Below are 17040 nucleotides of genomic sequence, written 5' to 3' on the forward strand. Positions count from 1 at the left end.
GGGTGTACTCACTTTTGTGATACACTGTATGCTTAAATGTATGCAGGAGTGTCATCCTGTGAACAGCGTGTTTAGGTGGTGCCAAACCCGCCATAACACTGACCATGATTAATAGAAATGATTATTTTTCAGATTAGAAAAAATAATAATTATTCATTTATTTTGGTTTTTGTAGCTGTGACCAGAGGCAAGATGGACCATTTTTACCAGGACACATGGCACTGTGAGGCACCCACACATCCGGCTCAGTTACTGTGCCAGCCTAATATATAAAAAGTACATTAGGATCAGATACACACTGTACCTGGCTGGACATCGTCTTCTTCTCTCCACTTCAGGTTTTCAGCACTGCGCAGGAACTTGGCAGTAGACTGAGGAAAACGATGATAGGCCAGTCTTGAGTATTTCTCCCTGATAAATAATGCCTTCAGCAGACTTTTGGCTGCATGCTCATAGTCATCGACAGTGATCTGAAACCAAATACTGCAGATTATTGATCAGCATTATGGACAGCTAAGCAGCACTCTGAATTATGAGAATATGCAGCGACATTTACTGATGGTAAAAAGAGTGAGCGAGTGAACGCACCCCCGCACAGTAATCTCCACTGATGGTGACTCTCTGGTACTCGGGAAAGTTGTCCGTGTTGGTGGGACAGGCGAGAGAAGGGGACACGAGTGTAGTAGGTGCAGCTCCACCCCAATCCACACAAACTGGGATTTGCATGGACTGAGATCGAATCATCTTTAAACTCTTCTTTCTGTCAATTTTGAGAAAAAATGACAAATTTTATTCATCAAATCGTAATCCTCAGTCAGCTTCAGAATTAAGGCCTCCGCATACTTCCTGCGAAACTCAGTTTGCGAGCGGTGCACAAAGCCTTCGCGAGCTTACAAGCAGGCATACTTTCAGCGGTTTTGTTTTGCCTGTCAGGTCTGAAACAGTCTAAAACAGTCTATGATTGATTAAAAATGGCTCAACAAAATACGGATCGGTCAAAGTTAGCCAATTTGTCAATAGTCCAACACTAAGAAAAATGGTTCTCCACACACAATTGCTAAAAATGAGGGATTTTGCCATCTACAGTCCGTAACATTATTAATATGTTTTTTAGGATTATGATTTGATGTCAGCTCTTGTGTGCTAGCTTATTTTACCGCTGCGCCCCCTAAATGGGAGATTTCTCTGGTTATCTGAATCTATTAATAATGTTACAGACTGTACGTAGATGGCAAAATCCCTCATTTTTAGCAATTGTGTGTGGAGAACCATTTTTCTTAGTGTTGACCCATCCGTATTTTGTTGAGCCATTTTTAATCAATCATGTCAGCATAGACTGTTTTAGAACCACAGCTGCAGGTGACGCTGTGACATTTACGATGTTACGTTCCATGACTACGGAAAAACGATGGCTGCGTCCGAAATCGCATTCTTAAACAGTACGTACTAAATTAGAGGCAGTGCGCACTGCTCGGCCGGTACAGAACAGTATGCAAAGTGTGCTGTGTTTGCATACACGAAAAATGCTGCCCAAGCAGTAGATTATCCGGGTACTTTTCGCATAGTGTTTAATGAATACTACATATTTGGACACACTACCTGCTTCTGCGTACTGTTTAGTATGGAAGTATGCGATTTTGGACACAGCCCATGATCACAGTTCAGACGCTGCTCAAAATCGTCCATGTTGGTTCTCTTTTTTTACCGAATAATCACAGGCATTGTCGCAGAGTGTCGTCATCTGCGGAGTTCGCCCAGCTTCCATGTGTGCGAGCGAAGCCTCTGTGCCACGTCCATGGTTGTTTGCTTTCTCCGCAATTACGTCACATTGGTCGCCGAAGCGAGCGTCGTCTCCGCATGAAGTATGCTGAGACCTTTAGACTGACACTATTTTTTATGCATTTTCTCCCCTTTTTCTCCCCCTTTAGCGCGTCCAATTTTTGCCCGATTGCATCGTGCTTCCTCTCTGTGTCTGCCGATCCCTGCCCTGACCGAGGAGATCGAAGCTAACCCACATCCCCTTAGAAACGTGAGCAGCAGCCGCATGCATCTTATCACTCACACATCGATGAGTGTTGTGCCACCTAGCGTTGCGTGTGGAGAGACACACCCTAAGAGCACTCCTTCCTCATCTCTGTGTAGGCGCCTCTAATCAGCCAGCAGAGGTCGTAATTGCACCATTCGGACAGAGAGATACCCACATCCGGCCTTAGTCCCGCCCATCTTGAACAACAGGCCAATCGTTGTTCATATAGCCGCTCAGCCTCGACCGGTAAGGCAGAGCTAGACTGACAGTCTTAATGGCTCAAAAAACTTGTACAACTGAGCATGGGCTTGTTGGACCTCTGTTGTCAAAACCATGGCTACTCTTCTAGAAAGGCTTGAGATTGTACACAAGATTAAACACTGTGTCTGTAGGAGGTTCTGCCTGTTCAGTCGAAAGAATATGTTGCTCACTAGAGCTGACATTTCTGCACTCGTCCGGCAGGCTAGGGCACCTACACAAACGGTTGGCTTGTTGTTGACACAGGTAGGGAGCCGGACGGGACCTCATAACTGATGCAATTACGACCTCTGCTGACTGATTGATGGCGCCTGCACAGAGTCGAGGGATAATGCGTTGATCAGGGTGTGGCCCTCCGTAGACAAAGCTGAAGTGCATATAAACTCGTCTCGTGCAGGTGAAAAGATGTAGTCGGCTACTGCACGTGTCGGAGGGGGCGTGTGTTAGTCTTGGCTCTCCTCAGTCAGGAGTGGGGGTCAGCATCAGTAGACAGGAAGCAAAATGCAATCGGGTAATTGGATACGACTAGATGTGTCCTACTGAGGTGCCTTAATTCAACGCGATAATCTGACTGAATAAAAAGAGAGCATCCAATGCTTCTTCAGCGGTGAAGACAATCCCAGAATTCAGTGCGGCACAACATTTCACACAACAAATTACGAATATGCCGGACAGATGCAGAGCAACGAATGGAGGTCTTTTGAAATGTAACTAAATTCTCATTGATTTTGAATCGAAACGCTGTCTAAGTAGTGCTTCTGAATAACCTGCCTTATAAGTTCAATGTCTAGGTAGGCAGCAAGGCATCTCACTAGGTGTTCAAACAGACCCATTATACCAGGACATCCCTACTGGCGACTGTAGCAGGATTTTGAATATTTTACTGTCATGATCAAGAAGACAAGGGATGCCAGATATCAGTACTGACCTTTTAACCGTCTCCTCCGAGTGCTGTTCAGCCAGTTCGCGCAACAGCTCCCGGTCCTTGATCTGCCGCAAGCCGATGGGGCAGTCCTCAGGCACCGTATACATGGAGATGGCATCTTTAGTCTCTTCGTCCTTCAGCGCTGAAGCGTACACCTTCTCAGCCAGCAAACGCACCTCCTCGTCCACATCGCTCAGCGTGATCTTGGGGAATTGCCGTGGCATTTCTGCACAAAAACAAGCAAACGTTTTATCTTTAATGCTTTGTATCTATAATGGGCTGGACTTGTGGTGTCAGTTGAGTTTTGCTTACCATCAGAACTCTTAGTGATACAGTATGTAGAACTAGGGCTGTCGCGGTGAAAGAATTTCCCCTTGCGGTATTCAGCGTGGCTCAACACCGCGGTATGCGGTAATATCGCCAATTTTTTTAATTTATCTGGATTTTAGAGCTATATAAACAAGCTTTATTGCTAGGCTACGATTCAGTATATTATTGCTTTATAATGACAAAGATGAGACAGCCTTAAGACAAATCAAATGCGTGTTTATTGCTAAATACAGAACAGAGCTAAGATACGCAATAAGAATGCAAGTCTTTTCTCTATTAAAAAAGGTTTAAATTTAGCTTCTAGCCTAGGCTAGATATACACTGTGAAACGAAAAAAAAGTGTTTAGGCTAAATATTTTAAATGCACAACTAATCAAAATATGATAAAAAAATTGAATAAAGAATAGTCTTTAAGACCTTAAACCTGCGTTATCATGCGCGCTAGAAAAACCAACATGTTCCCCTGATGTGGTTCCAGAGAGGATCTGAGTGGGGTAGTGATGTTCCCGCGGCACTAAAGCTCTCTCTGATGGTGTGTGTGCTCGTTGCACTAATACACACGTACTGTACCTGCATGCGACTTTAGAGCGCAGAGGAAATCTAGCCTGGTTGTCGCGCCACTGTTAACTATCTATTTAGTAGGTATAATTAACATAACAATATATACTACAGGGTGGGCCATTTATATGGATACACCTAAATAAAATGGGAATGGTTGGTGATATTAACTTCCTGTTTGTGGCACATTAGTATATGGGAGGGGGGAAACTTTTCAAGATGGGTGGTGACCATGGCGGCCATTTTGAAGTCGGCCATTTTGGATCCAACTTTAGTTTTTTCAATGGGAAGAGGGTCATGTGACACATCAAACTTATTGAGAATTTTACAAGAAAAACAATGGTGTGCTTGGTTTTAACGTAACTTTATTCTTTTTATACGTAACGTAACATTTTATTTAGGTGTATCCATATAAATGGCCCACCCTGTACATTTCAAGTAATTTATTCGTTTCAATACATTTTTATTCAACCAAAAAATACATTTAAATCATTCCAGCAAGCCAGCAAGAGAATATTTGCAGGCTGCAATGCCATATTAACCGTCATTAAGTGTTTTAGTACGCCAAGGCTGTTTGAATATAGTCTAAATTACTTTTTATTGAGTGTGAACTCAATTTGATCATTAATAAACTTGCCTTTATTAATGTTGCCATTGTTTCCATTTTAAAACACAAACTCTGACACTCAGCAGCAACGGATGCGAACAGGTTGCGGGAAAATGACGCTCTTAGCTCATTTTCATTATGAACTTATTTAACATTTATTATGCCCGGATGTAAGCGTAAAACAAGATGGACTTTGCAACAAAAAAAAAAAAGAAGAAAAAAAGAAAAAACGTGAACATCGCGGTGTTGCGGTTACTTGGCATGCCCTGCGGTTGGCTGATCTATACCGCGGTATTTCAAAATTGCGGTTAGCGCGACAGCCCTATGTAGAACTATATTCAATTGTTAATATTCAGTTATTACACTGCAGTCTATCATGCTAGCCCTCTAGCACTAGGACCCACAGTCAAGCCAATGGCCTGGTTGGGCACACTAAGGCTTGATGAGGTTGTACCATACTGCTAATGCAAATGCGACAACTTCTTCAAATGCGTCTTCTCCATCCACCTAAATGAGCGGCAGAGGAATACTTCTAGTATAGCGTGTTCCTCTGTGCCTGTTTTTGCTTGACGTATGAATCCGTCACTCTGGGCGGCACGGTGGCTCGGGGGGTAGCACTGTCGCCTCACAGCAAAAAGGTCCTGGGTTCGAATCCCAGGCAGGGCGGTCTGGGTCCTTTCTGTGTGGAGTTTACATGTTCTCCCCGTGTCTGCGTGGGTTTCCTCCGGTTTCCTCTCACAGTCCAAATAACATGTAATCAGGTTAATTGGAGACAGTGAAATTGCCTATAGGCGAATGGGTGTGTGTGTATATGTGTCTGCCCTGAGATGGACGTCCAGGGTGTTACTGTGTGCTTCGCGTGACCTTGATTGGATGAGCCGTTAAGAAAGTGAGTGAGAGCCAGCTCAGGTGGCGCAGCGCTAAAGTACGCTAGCTCACCAGAGTTGGGTTTCTAGATGCATCGTATCGAAACTCAGCTCTGCCTTTCCGACTGGGTTGGGCGGCAGTATGAACAACCTTTGGCTGTTGTTCAGGGGCTTAGGGGTAGAGTCGGAGCATAGGTCCTCATAACTGGTACAACTGCGGCCCCTGCTGATTGACTGACGGCGCCTGCACAGGGCTGAGGAATAACATTGAGGGGGGTGTGACCCTCCGTGCACAGTGTCTCTCGGTGTATGAACTCGGCTCGTGCAGGTGAAAAATGCAGGCTGTACTGACTGCGTGCCGGAGGGGGCGCAAGTCAGTTGAGTGGCGTCCTCAGTCAGCGGCAAAAGGGTCGAATCAGTATAGAGGACACAATCAGGGTAATTGGACACGATTAGAATGGGGATAAAAGTTGGGGGGAAAAAGTGGGGGAAAAATAGATAATGAAAAAATAAAAAATAAAAAATAAAAAAAGAAAGTGAGTGAGAGTGTTTTTCTGCTCGGGCCAAGATGAATGTCATGCAAATACATAACCATGACCAAGGGCTTAGGTGGCACAGAGGTCTATTACAGTTGTCTATTTGTTTTGGGTGGCCAAAGCGATGGACTAGCCAGTCCAGGGTATTCCTGCCTTAGACCCAGTGTTTCCTGGTGGAACTGGACCTGCCGCAAATCTAACCAGTATAGAGGGTCACATTATTTCACAGCTCAATAGTTACCGTGCTGTATTATTCTCACAATGCCATGGTTCTAATTTAGAGTAAAATACTACAGTCCAGGGTTTGGTGAAACAATGAGAATCAGTTTCTCTCCGCCATGTCAGTGTTTCACTTCTTTCTATGTCATATCAAGAATGTGTCTTATTGGCAGTACTTTAAGAATGTCAGCAGCAAACTAGGGCAAAGTTCAATCAGATTGAACTATCAGCAAGATTAGCGGCATCGCCTCACTCCGTAGAAAACAACTGCAGTCAGCGCAGAAGCAATTTAGCCTTGAATCATGTGAATGAAGAACAATTGTCAACATACTTCCCCATCTAACACACTTACAATTCAGGCGACGTGTCAAAAACAATGCAACTCTATTTTGCAACTCATCCATCACAGCGTGTCTGTTACAACCCATTACCTTGAAATATTTTGGTTTGGGTTCAAACCTGCTGTGAGACGACCCCTCGTTTACTGCCACGCTCGTAATCACCTCAGTCACTTTGTACAGCTTCTATCAACATGATGGCTAGAAATAGCCCTACAGTGCCAGGTGTGTTTCTATACCGGACTGGAAAGCTGGTTAGTAGGTCACAGACACACCGCTCTACAAAAAAAAACCTCTCATGTTTCTGAAAGGACAGATGCAATAACAAGAGTTCTGGCTTTGACTTTGCGACTGCCCCTATTTTAGAGACAGATTTGGATTTGTACCAATGGTGCCAGCCTCTGGTGTCCTTTCTCAGGCAGAAATGTCAAGGTTTGCATTCCTTCCAGAATATATAAGAAGCTCGCATTCCAGACGTGCTTGTGCTCCTGATTCACACAAGACCTCAGACTGAATGCACAGCTCACTGATTACTGGCTGTTGTGGGTAATTCATCTCTTTCTATTGTCACTAGCCTCTAGGAAATGATAAAGCTGAGATCTGATTGCTGACTGAGCATTTTTGTCTGAGTGAAAACAGCCAAGACATTGACAAAAAAAAATCATGCTTCATGTACCCATCCTTATCTCTGTGTAATTGCAGTATTTCAAGCCAAAAGAATAAAAGCCAGTTGCTTTAAGCTGTAAACTCAAGTGGAGCTGACCGCCCCATCACGGATCCAATGCTTGAACCCGGGACACAAATTACATGCTGTCATTCCACCTGTGATGTTTCACACATCTTATGCCTAGTTCACACTACACGATTTTGGCGCTAGATTTACCGGCTCAGGAGCAACTCGGCGTTCGCTCTGCGATCAAAACTCGGCTCTCAATCGCTAAGTGTGAACTACCCAACAACTCGATCCGACCGGATCGAGATTTCTAGCATGTCAGATATCTGATCTGAGTTGCACGACTGGCAGTGAGTGCTATGTCGAACAGCCAATGAGAACGCAGGATACAGTGTGAGGGGAAACGCAGGAGAGCAGTGTAAACAGGTGGGACAGGGGATAATATAGTTTATATCAGAATACATCGGCACACACACACAGTTTTACAGTATTTCTGACTTGATCGTCCTCTACAAAACATAACACCAACACTGCATTGCAAAAATATTAATTAACCTCCAAATACAGAACAATCCATACTGTTCGTGTTGCCAAATCCACTCAGATTCATTTATTTTTCCTCCTTGATTTTACGCTGCACATCAGCACACAAACACTTTGATCGCTCGCTACTTGTTGATGTGCATTTTTGGACGTGGTATCGGTAAACCTCTCGTCACTTCTCACGTGTTTTTGTAAAAAATAAAAATAAAAAAAACAAATAAATAAAAACTTGTTTGGGAGACTGGAGAAGCTCGTCTGTGATTCGAGTTGGTGATAGATCGTGTAGTGTGAAACCCCCTATCACCGATCAGTCGTGTAGTGTGAAATATACACCGACTGAAAGACTCCCGAGTGCAAAAGATTCAGTCGTGTAGTGTGAACTGTACAATGACCCGGCAAATCAGAAAGTCGTGTAGTGTGAACTTGGCATTAGCCATTGAGGTATTAATATACGTACATGACAGAGGGGTTGGCATTGGCCCAAAATCATTTCTATCTATTTTGCTCACTGCTGCATTGTCCCAGAGGAAAAAAGGACTGTTCATTGGACCGGTTCATATATCTCTGTATAATTGCAGTCTTTTGTGCCAAAAGAATAAAAGCCAGTTGCTTAAAGCTGTAAACTCAAGAGGAGCTGACTGCCCCATCATGGATCCAATGCTTTAACCCAGGACACGAATTACATGCTGTCATCCCTCCTGTGATGTTTCACACATCTTAGCCATGGAGGGGTTGGCATTTGCCCAAAATCATTTCTATCTATTTTGCTCACTGCTGCATTGTCCCAGAGGAAAAAAGGACTGTGTTCAGTTCACTGGACAAGTGCGACCTACCTTGCTAAAAACCCTCACTGACCAACAGCACCTTTTGCTGAAAGACTGATCACTGAAGAAAAAACTGTACCTATAGATTGAAATGCTGGTTGGAAAATCATGTTAGGATGCTGATTATATCATTGGCCACTAGGTCCAATACATGTCCAGTACATGCACCAGTCAGATTGATATTCAGTACCAGGTATCTTCCAGTACATAGACCAAGAGGACCAGTAATCTGCTAGTTACCATTTCCTAAGGCATTTCAAAGTCCATAATAGTCGTGTAATGGGACATACTAATCAGATCATGTGTACTAGCAGTTGAGCAAATCCAGGCTAAAAACACGGCAGAAGTGCTGCTGCAATCTAAAATGTTCTGTGTTTCAAATCTCATACTTAGGGTCTAATAAATTCATGAGAAAATGTGCTTAATTTCACAGATTTTACAGATTTTTAAAGAAAAGGGCCACATTTGACGGCAGTCGTTAAATAACAATCATAAATTGAATGATGTCCATGTTTTGACACCCCTCCTCTGGACGGTACAAGTATAAACTGTACATAGACAAACTATAGGGAGCATAATACTTAATACTACATAATACTGGCTTGTTCTTTTGAGGCGCAAAACAGACTACAAATAGATGATCATGTGTGTAGAGAAACACACTTTTCCACTGATTATGGAATCCCCAAAGGGACAAAATGCACTCAATACGTAAACACACACATCAAACACTGTCAGCACAGTACACCATAGAAATGTCTCTTACACTAACTTAATTGCCGTATGATTACTAGGACCGCCTCTTATTGCGTACACTTATTATTATACACTTTGCAAATGAAAAATGTTACATCAAATTATTATTATTTATTTTTATTTTTTTTGCATTTTCTCCCGATTGTTAGCGCGTCCAATTTTTACCCAATTGCGTTATGCTTCCTTTCTACTGGTGCTGACCCCCGCCCCTGATTGAGGAGAGCGAACTGACACACGTCCCCTCCGATATGTGAGCAGTAGCCGACTGCATTTTTTTACCTGCACCAGCCAAGTTCATATGCGAATCAGCCCTGTGCATGGAGAGCCACACCCTGATCAGCATTATTTATCTACTCTGTGCAGACGCCATCAACCAGCCAAAAGAGGTCATAATTGCATCAGTTATAAGGTCCCTCTCTGGCTCCCTAACCCTGTATGAACAACAGCCAAACGTTGTTCATACAGCCGCCCAGCACGGCCGAATGGCAAAGCTGAGATTCAATACAATGTATTAGAAATCCCAGCTCTGGTGTGCTAAAGTGTTTTACCGCTGTGCCACGTGAGCAGCATGTTACATTTAAATTTCACATGAAACGGCTCAATTAGGTAGGGCCTTATTCATACTATGTCCTAAATGAAAAGTAATACAGTAGTAACTTGACACCAGTGGTAATTCAGTATAATATTTAGTAGTTGGAAGCTCACAGCACAATAGCACTTATGTAAGCTGCTGCTTTTCTATTTTTTTCACCACATCAGACAGTTTTTCACTTGCACATCTGTCAGCTGTGGCTCCTTGCAGGGCTGGAAACTAGGCGCTGTGAAGACATGATGCGTGACCGAAAACGATGCATCGATCAAACACTCCCACTACACCAGCAGCAGTTACAGGTGAAGAAGTGAACAAAACAGGAATTTAACAGCTAGCCCGAGAGACAAGAAAAACCACAAACCCAGAAGCACAGTAAATAAACACTAATAAATAATTCAATAAACATGGCACGACTTTAATCATATGCAAGATGCGCTGTTGGCGTATGTTTCCACTGTATATCACCTAATGTAATTAATCATCATACATTAATCCAAAATGTAACTATGTGGCTGTTAAACAGTCATTGAAGAAATAACCAAAGTAAAATAATACAGTAGAAATATAAAACAGAAATCCAGCAGCACTCTCATTTTAGTACCAGAGACTGGAGTACTGGGTTCACTTTATATATTAAACACAAGCATCAAGCAAAATAGAGGTGCTAAGCTAATTCACATAACGTCTTTTATCTCCACATGGTTAAGCTATGACAACATTGCATCTATTGGCCAAAGTGTATGCCAATACTTGGCCCCGTTTCAAATCTCACCATTGGAAGTACACACTTGTTGACATGCATATTTGTGGTGTGCAAGCCTCCGAAGGAGCAGAGATTTAAGCCATGTTTATTTGGGACATGCCCAATTTACTGTAAAATAAAGCTTTTAGCAATGCAGGGCAATAAAGTAAGCGCTAATAAAGCAGCGGTAAAAACCAGAGCTGGATTCCGGATACATGGTATCGAATCCAGCTCTGCCTTACCGGCTCGAGGACGAGTGGCTACATGAACAACGATTGGCCGGTTGTTCGGTTGGGGGGCGGGACAAGGGGCCGGAAGTGGGTCTCTCTCTGTCCGAATGGTGCAGTTACGACCTCTGCCGGCTGATTAGAGGCGCCTGCACAAGAGATGAGGAAGGAGTGCTCTTATGGTGTGTGTCTCCGCACGCAACGCTGGGTGGCGCAACACTCATCAATGTGTAGGTGAAAAAATGCAGGCGGCTGCTGCTCATGTTTCAGAGGGGATGTGGGTTAGCTTCGATCTCCGCAGAGTTCGGCATAGACAGAGAGGAAGCACGATGCAAATTGGATAACTAGACGTGCTAAAAGGGGAGAAAAAGGGGCGAAAATGCAAAAAAAAACAATACGAAGAAATATTTAAGCTAACGAATACTATTTATTTGAAAATGTCCCAGTCAAGCTCTGACAACCCCAATGCAAAATCTGTTTGTCATTACTGCATGGCCACATTGGATAGGTATCTAATAGAATTTGACCCATGCCACTGGCATAGCACATTAACGATGGCACAAAGCCATGTCGATTGTCCAGTCAGTCAGTATCTGATCAGCCCTAGTAAACAACAAAACAGATCTGCTGGAGGCATCAGCATTCAAATCAGCTGACATGAACATCAGAAATGAAAAACGTGTACAGTTCTGTATACACAATCTTGCCGTATCATGCAGCAGCCCTCCATCCCGGAAAACCACAACACTAACCTCGATGAACCGTAGCATTTCTCCCCTAGCTCTCCCACGCTACCAAGGACAGATCCGAACCTCAAGACACCAAAACAAACCCGGCCTCCCTATGTCCTGGCATGCACAGCTGTGCAGGTTCACTCATCCTTACCATCAGCTCCTGTCAGTGCCATGTCACCCGTGGCTGTGTTCCGATCGAGTACTACAGTCTTTCTGGCAGTGCCACTCTGAGCCGCTGCTCTGCTGCAGCAGCGCTTTTGTTTTCTTGAATATTCCCATCTCTCTCTATTTTAAGAGGCCAACGCTATCATTTCAGCAGAGCAGCTAATCCAGCAAGCATGTCGCAACCGGCTGTCAACAGAGTTCACTTGCCTACTGTCCCATACTGGAACACCTCCTCCCAGGCTTACAGAGGTTCCCCTCACATAATCCTATTCCACCCATCACAATAAAGTTCCGTTCTAAACTCAGTTCTCATTCAAACGTTAGCGCTGATTTGACTGATGATCTTTTACTTGGAACGCAGCACAGGGCTCAAAATAAATGATTCAGCAGTTCACAAGCGCCTGGGATAGCGCTGTTATAGATCCCTGCTAATAAATAATCCACTGTCCAACAAGTCCAACGTCAATGCTAGGGCTCATCCCAAAATCCTGCTGTGCTAAAACTAAACACACCCTTTCTCTGCTGCTTGCACCACCCCCACAGTGGCCGAGGAGAATTGTAGACTAACAGTGGCTGACGTGTATGAAGTCGCTGACTACTTACAACAGCTGGTGGTGGCTTCTCACAAAGATCCTTAATTTACCCAAAGTGTCCTCAACCAGACACCAGGAGTCAGACAGCGCCAACTGAGACAGCAGTGGTCACATTTTACCATGGCTATGTAGAGAAACCATATCTGACCTTCTCCCCCTCAGAAACAACCAATTTTGTCAGATGCCCGCCCTCACAGAACCACATCCGACACCATCTCCCTCAGTCACTAACAACTGAGTCCGTTGGGCGCCTGGCCAGCAATAATGAAATTAGGACTCGCAAGCATGAGCTCTCCTCATTAGTGAGCTGGGGTATTAGACCGCTGGCCCACCTGGGCACCCAGACATCACAATATTGTGGAGTGTGTCTGTGGGAGATTAAAAAAGCATTTCTGAGATCAGGCACTGATGTTGGATGGTAAAGCTTGGCTTGCACTCGCCATTCCAGTTCATCCCAAAGGTGTTCAATAAGGTTCAGGCAGGGCTCTGTGTATACCACTGGAGTCCCATGTCATTGCTGAGTTTGGGTTTTTCATGGGTCTTCCATGATGGTACTTTAGATTCTTCCCACTTGCAATTTAAAAACATCCTACATTTGGTAAATTGACCGTTAACAGTTAATGTTCCCCCCAAGGTGCACCGTTTTCTGGTAATGCTGAATCCGGTTGGCAAAGATGAAAGTGAAACCCAGTGAAACACATGCTGTCGCCATTAGTAACGTGCCCCTTGTTGACCAAACGCCAGTTTTATAAAAGGTCAGGATTACAATAGAAAAAGAACAGCATATACCCCCATGCAAAAGCTTGAGCTAGCTACATACAGGGTGTTTGGGACAACAAAGGGTGAGGCTCACCTGATCCGCCTGTTGTTTGCCCCATCTTTGTCTCTATTTAGGAACGAGTGTCTGATGAACACCCAAAGGGATCAACTGCCTATATCAGTATCCTTACAACAGGTCCAAACTAATCTAGTGGTTCTAGTCCATCTGGCAGCCTGAGTGTTTAATAGAGCATGGCTTTAAAGCCCACAAAGAGATCACATGGGTCTCCACAAGCATGGTTCAGGTTACCTACAGCTGTGAAGAAGTAGATAAATAACATGGCCAGATTTATCACAAAGGCATAATTATAGATTCTCCCTTCACAGATCTTCTCTACGAATCATCTCACCAGCCAAGTCGTAATAAAACTAATTCCGATTCAGTCGGCGGCTTTATTGATCAGAAGATGTAAGATTAATGTGATACTGTGCTGATGTGAGAGGGAGCTCAGCCAAAAGTGTTTCTCCAAAACGGCAGGACGTTCTACACAGCCTCTGTTAACGCTGGACATGGTCTAAACGTGACCTGTCCTTTCTTAAAAGGAAAACAAATGTTTGCCACTATATCTGACAATCTAAGCTGTCTAATTCCTTTCATGAGTTTATATTTGGAACATGATATACACGAGTAAGCAATTCCAGGGCCTTCATTTATTACCATGCTGTGAAAAAAGTAATTGCTTCTATCTGTATCATATAATTAAATACATTTTTTTTTTTTTTTCATTTCATTTTCGAGGTTTTACCTTCGGTTTATCTCTGTCAGGGTCGTGGTGGGTCCCGTTTCCCTAATATTACTGGGCACACCGCAGTAATACATCCCATCACGGACAGGATGCACCACATTCCCTTACACATCATGTTTGTATGCAGACACCTGATCTTCATGACCTATGGTATCAACAAGTCTCGGCCTCCTACCGACCTGTCAGTGATTTATGGCTTGTTCCTCCTCAGACCACTGTTTCTAACTAATCATCACTCAACTCCAATCACCACCCCCACCAGGGGCGGCTCGTTCCTTAGGGCAATCGGGCGACGCACCACCAATTTTTCTATCACAGCTGTTACTGTTCTGGAGTCAGTCTCGGAATATCGTAGTCCAATCAGCGTCGAGTTGTGTTCCGTACAGTACCGCCCCTCAGTATCGCTCTCATAGACTCTCATGTTAAGGCTCTTTTTTTCGAACTGCAGGCGCTGCAGTACAATCTGAATGGGTTCCGGGAGGGCTCGCACTTACGTGCTTGCATCACACGTAACCTGAGCTGCGTCCGGAATCGCATACTTACAGAGTACGTACTAGATTGGAGGAAGTATGCACTACTCGGCCGGTAAAGAAGTACATACTTTCAGTACAGAAGTATGCAGTATGCACACAACACCCGTACATACTACGTCCGGCATTTTACCAACGTCAAGTGATGACGCGGGACGTGATGACATAATATCACCATAGTTACAGACTCATTACAAACCCCACTTGCCAAAATTTTGGATATTTATCGTCTTTTTGTTATTTATTCATCTTTAAAAATGTGTATTTTATTTATCTTACTTACACTTGTGAACAGAGGACTCCGTTTTCCACGTCTTTCTTGTTTCTTATTCCGCTTCGATCGCCTACGCAGCTCCAGTTGCATTATGGGATACATTAGCAGACCGCAAGTGTGCATCGTTTGCATACTCAAACATGGCTGCCCAATAAGTAGGTCATCCGGGTACTTCTCGCGTACCTCTTTATTTGCACTATGTATTCGGACATACTAACCGCTCTCGCGTCCTCATTTCGCGTACTATTGAGTATGGAAGTATGCGATTCCGGACGCAGCTCATGTGTTGCAATCTCGTCACCATGACTACCATTACCTCAGTTCGGAGCAACTCCATCGTGTGATCAGGATAAATTAAACTTAAGAATTGGGGCCACCCAGACCAAATTTAAACATCAAGCATCTACAAAGGGGGGAAAATCATATAAGTTACAAGTAAATTACAAGTAAGTAATGTAATTTTTAAGTTGTGAATTATGATTGCACTTATTGTATCTCCCCAATTGTTTAATTGTACTTCTTTATTCATTGCACATCAGCCCCGATGCCAATCTTTATTCTGGATCTGCTGCATCTAAAATAAAATGCTATCTGATAAAGGCTGAATTAAATTGTTAGTGTGAAGGCTTTACTTCATTTTATGATTGATGGTAAAGCTGGTCTCTCTCCATGTTCAAAGTTATTTGTGAGGGCAAACTGACAGATGACTTAAGATGTTAATTATTCAAGCTTTAAATTACCCCCCCCCCCCCCCCCCCCCCCCAAGAGATTTGGCAGGAGCCGCCACTGACCCCACAACCGACAAGTTCGAAATGTCAGCTCTGGTGTGCTAGTGTGTTTTACTGCTGCGCGCCACCTGGGCGGATTTTTTTGTTAATTTGATCATTCATGTTAGCAATTAATACACTCCATATTAATGTAAATAACTTACAATGTAATATTTATCAGTGTTATTTCTAATCATATGTTTTAGGCACTTGGGTGGTGTAGCAGATTTGAATCTCAGCTGTGCTATCGACCAGCTGGGTGTCTACACAGACATGGCTGTGTCTGAGGGGGAAATGGCCAAAGCCCTCAAAGGGATTGGCGCCTGTTCAATCCATCATACTAACGGATCCACCGCTACCCAGACCAGGATAAAGCGATTGATAAAAATGAAATGAATGAATGATGCTTCCAAGTAGAGGAAAGGAGAAAGAGATGGTTACCTGTGTCTCCTCTGTTTCTTCTCTTCTGTTCAGACAGAGGGAGAGAAGCTGCGCCCCGCAACATGACTGATACCAACTGCAACTGATCTAAACAAGACAAGATTATATTTCAATAAGATTCATGTAGGTACCAAGTACCATCATCATCATCATCATCACCATCATTATCATCCTCCTGTCAGAACAGCAGACTGACTGGCACGCACTATTTCCTCAACAACCTGGTGAGAGATTTAATGTTCCAATGCGACAAAGGTTTACAAATCATGATTGCAGTCAAATAAAAACTCAGAAGCATTATAATCATTCCCAGCATTATAACGAACTCTCACCTTTTACTTTCTGCTTTACTGCCTCTCCTGGCTGCATCCTCATCAAACCCCTGAGGAGAAAAGCACAGACAAGCGGCTTAATCGGGCGGAAGAATCTACACTTGTTATTCGCTGACAACCAACCAATCCACGACCAGCATTAACGCGCGGGCAAGAGCTAACGGCTACATGATTGGTCTAGAGTGAATAAGTTGCCAGTTTTCCCGCCCACTGCTGTCACCCAGCAGCTATCGTATGAGTTTTGCGCAACGTGCAGGGTTGCCAGGTCTGACGTTTATCTGCAAACTACGCCGCCGTTAATTAAAACACTTCTCCAAAAACATTATTATTCATTTATTTATTAGGTCTTTAACGTCATGTTTTACACTCTTTGGTTACATTCATGACAGAACAGGTAGTTACTCGTTACAAAAGATGTTCAAACACAGTCATGGATAATTTAGTATTTCCAATTCACCTCACTTGCATGTCTTTGGACAGTGGGAGAAAACAGAAGCACCCAGAGGAAACCCACATGGACACGGGAACAACATGCAAACTCCACACAGAAAGGACCTGGACCGCCCCACATGAGGATCGAACCATGTGGGCCACACAGTGGCTGAGTGGGTAGCACTGT

At 43.7% G+C, this 17040-nt stretch overlaps 1 protein-coding gene across 1 annotated transcript in view; it reads right to left on the minus strand.

The window, feature by feature from the left end:
• ampd3a (adenosine monophosphate deaminase 3a) overlaps nucleotides 1-16464 on the minus strand; it is a 29300-nt gene extending 12836 nt beyond the window's left edge. Inside the window, exons 1-5 of the mRNA XM_063012463.1 lie at nucleotides 16422-16464; nucleotides 16090-16176; nucleotides 3213-3435; nucleotides 589-760; nucleotides 305-470 (exon numbers count right to left, since the gene is read on the minus strand). Coding sequence (XP_062868533.1) covers nucleotides 305-470; nucleotides 589-760; nucleotides 3213-3435; nucleotides 16090-16176; nucleotides 16422-16464 — 691 coding nt within the window. The remainder of the gene's footprint in view (nucleotides 1-304; nucleotides 471-588; nucleotides 761-3212; nucleotides 3436-16089; nucleotides 16177-16421) is intronic.
• Nucleotides 16465-17040: the final 576 nt, after the last annotated feature.

The sequence above is a fragment of the Trichomycterus rosablanca genome, chromosome 17 (assembly GCF_030014385.1).
Source record: "Trichomycterus rosablanca isolate fTriRos1 chromosome 17, fTriRos1.hap1, whole genome shotgun sequence".
Classification (NCBI taxonomy): domain Eukaryota; kingdom Metazoa; phylum Chordata; class Actinopteri; order Siluriformes; family Trichomycteridae; genus Trichomycterus; species Trichomycterus rosablanca.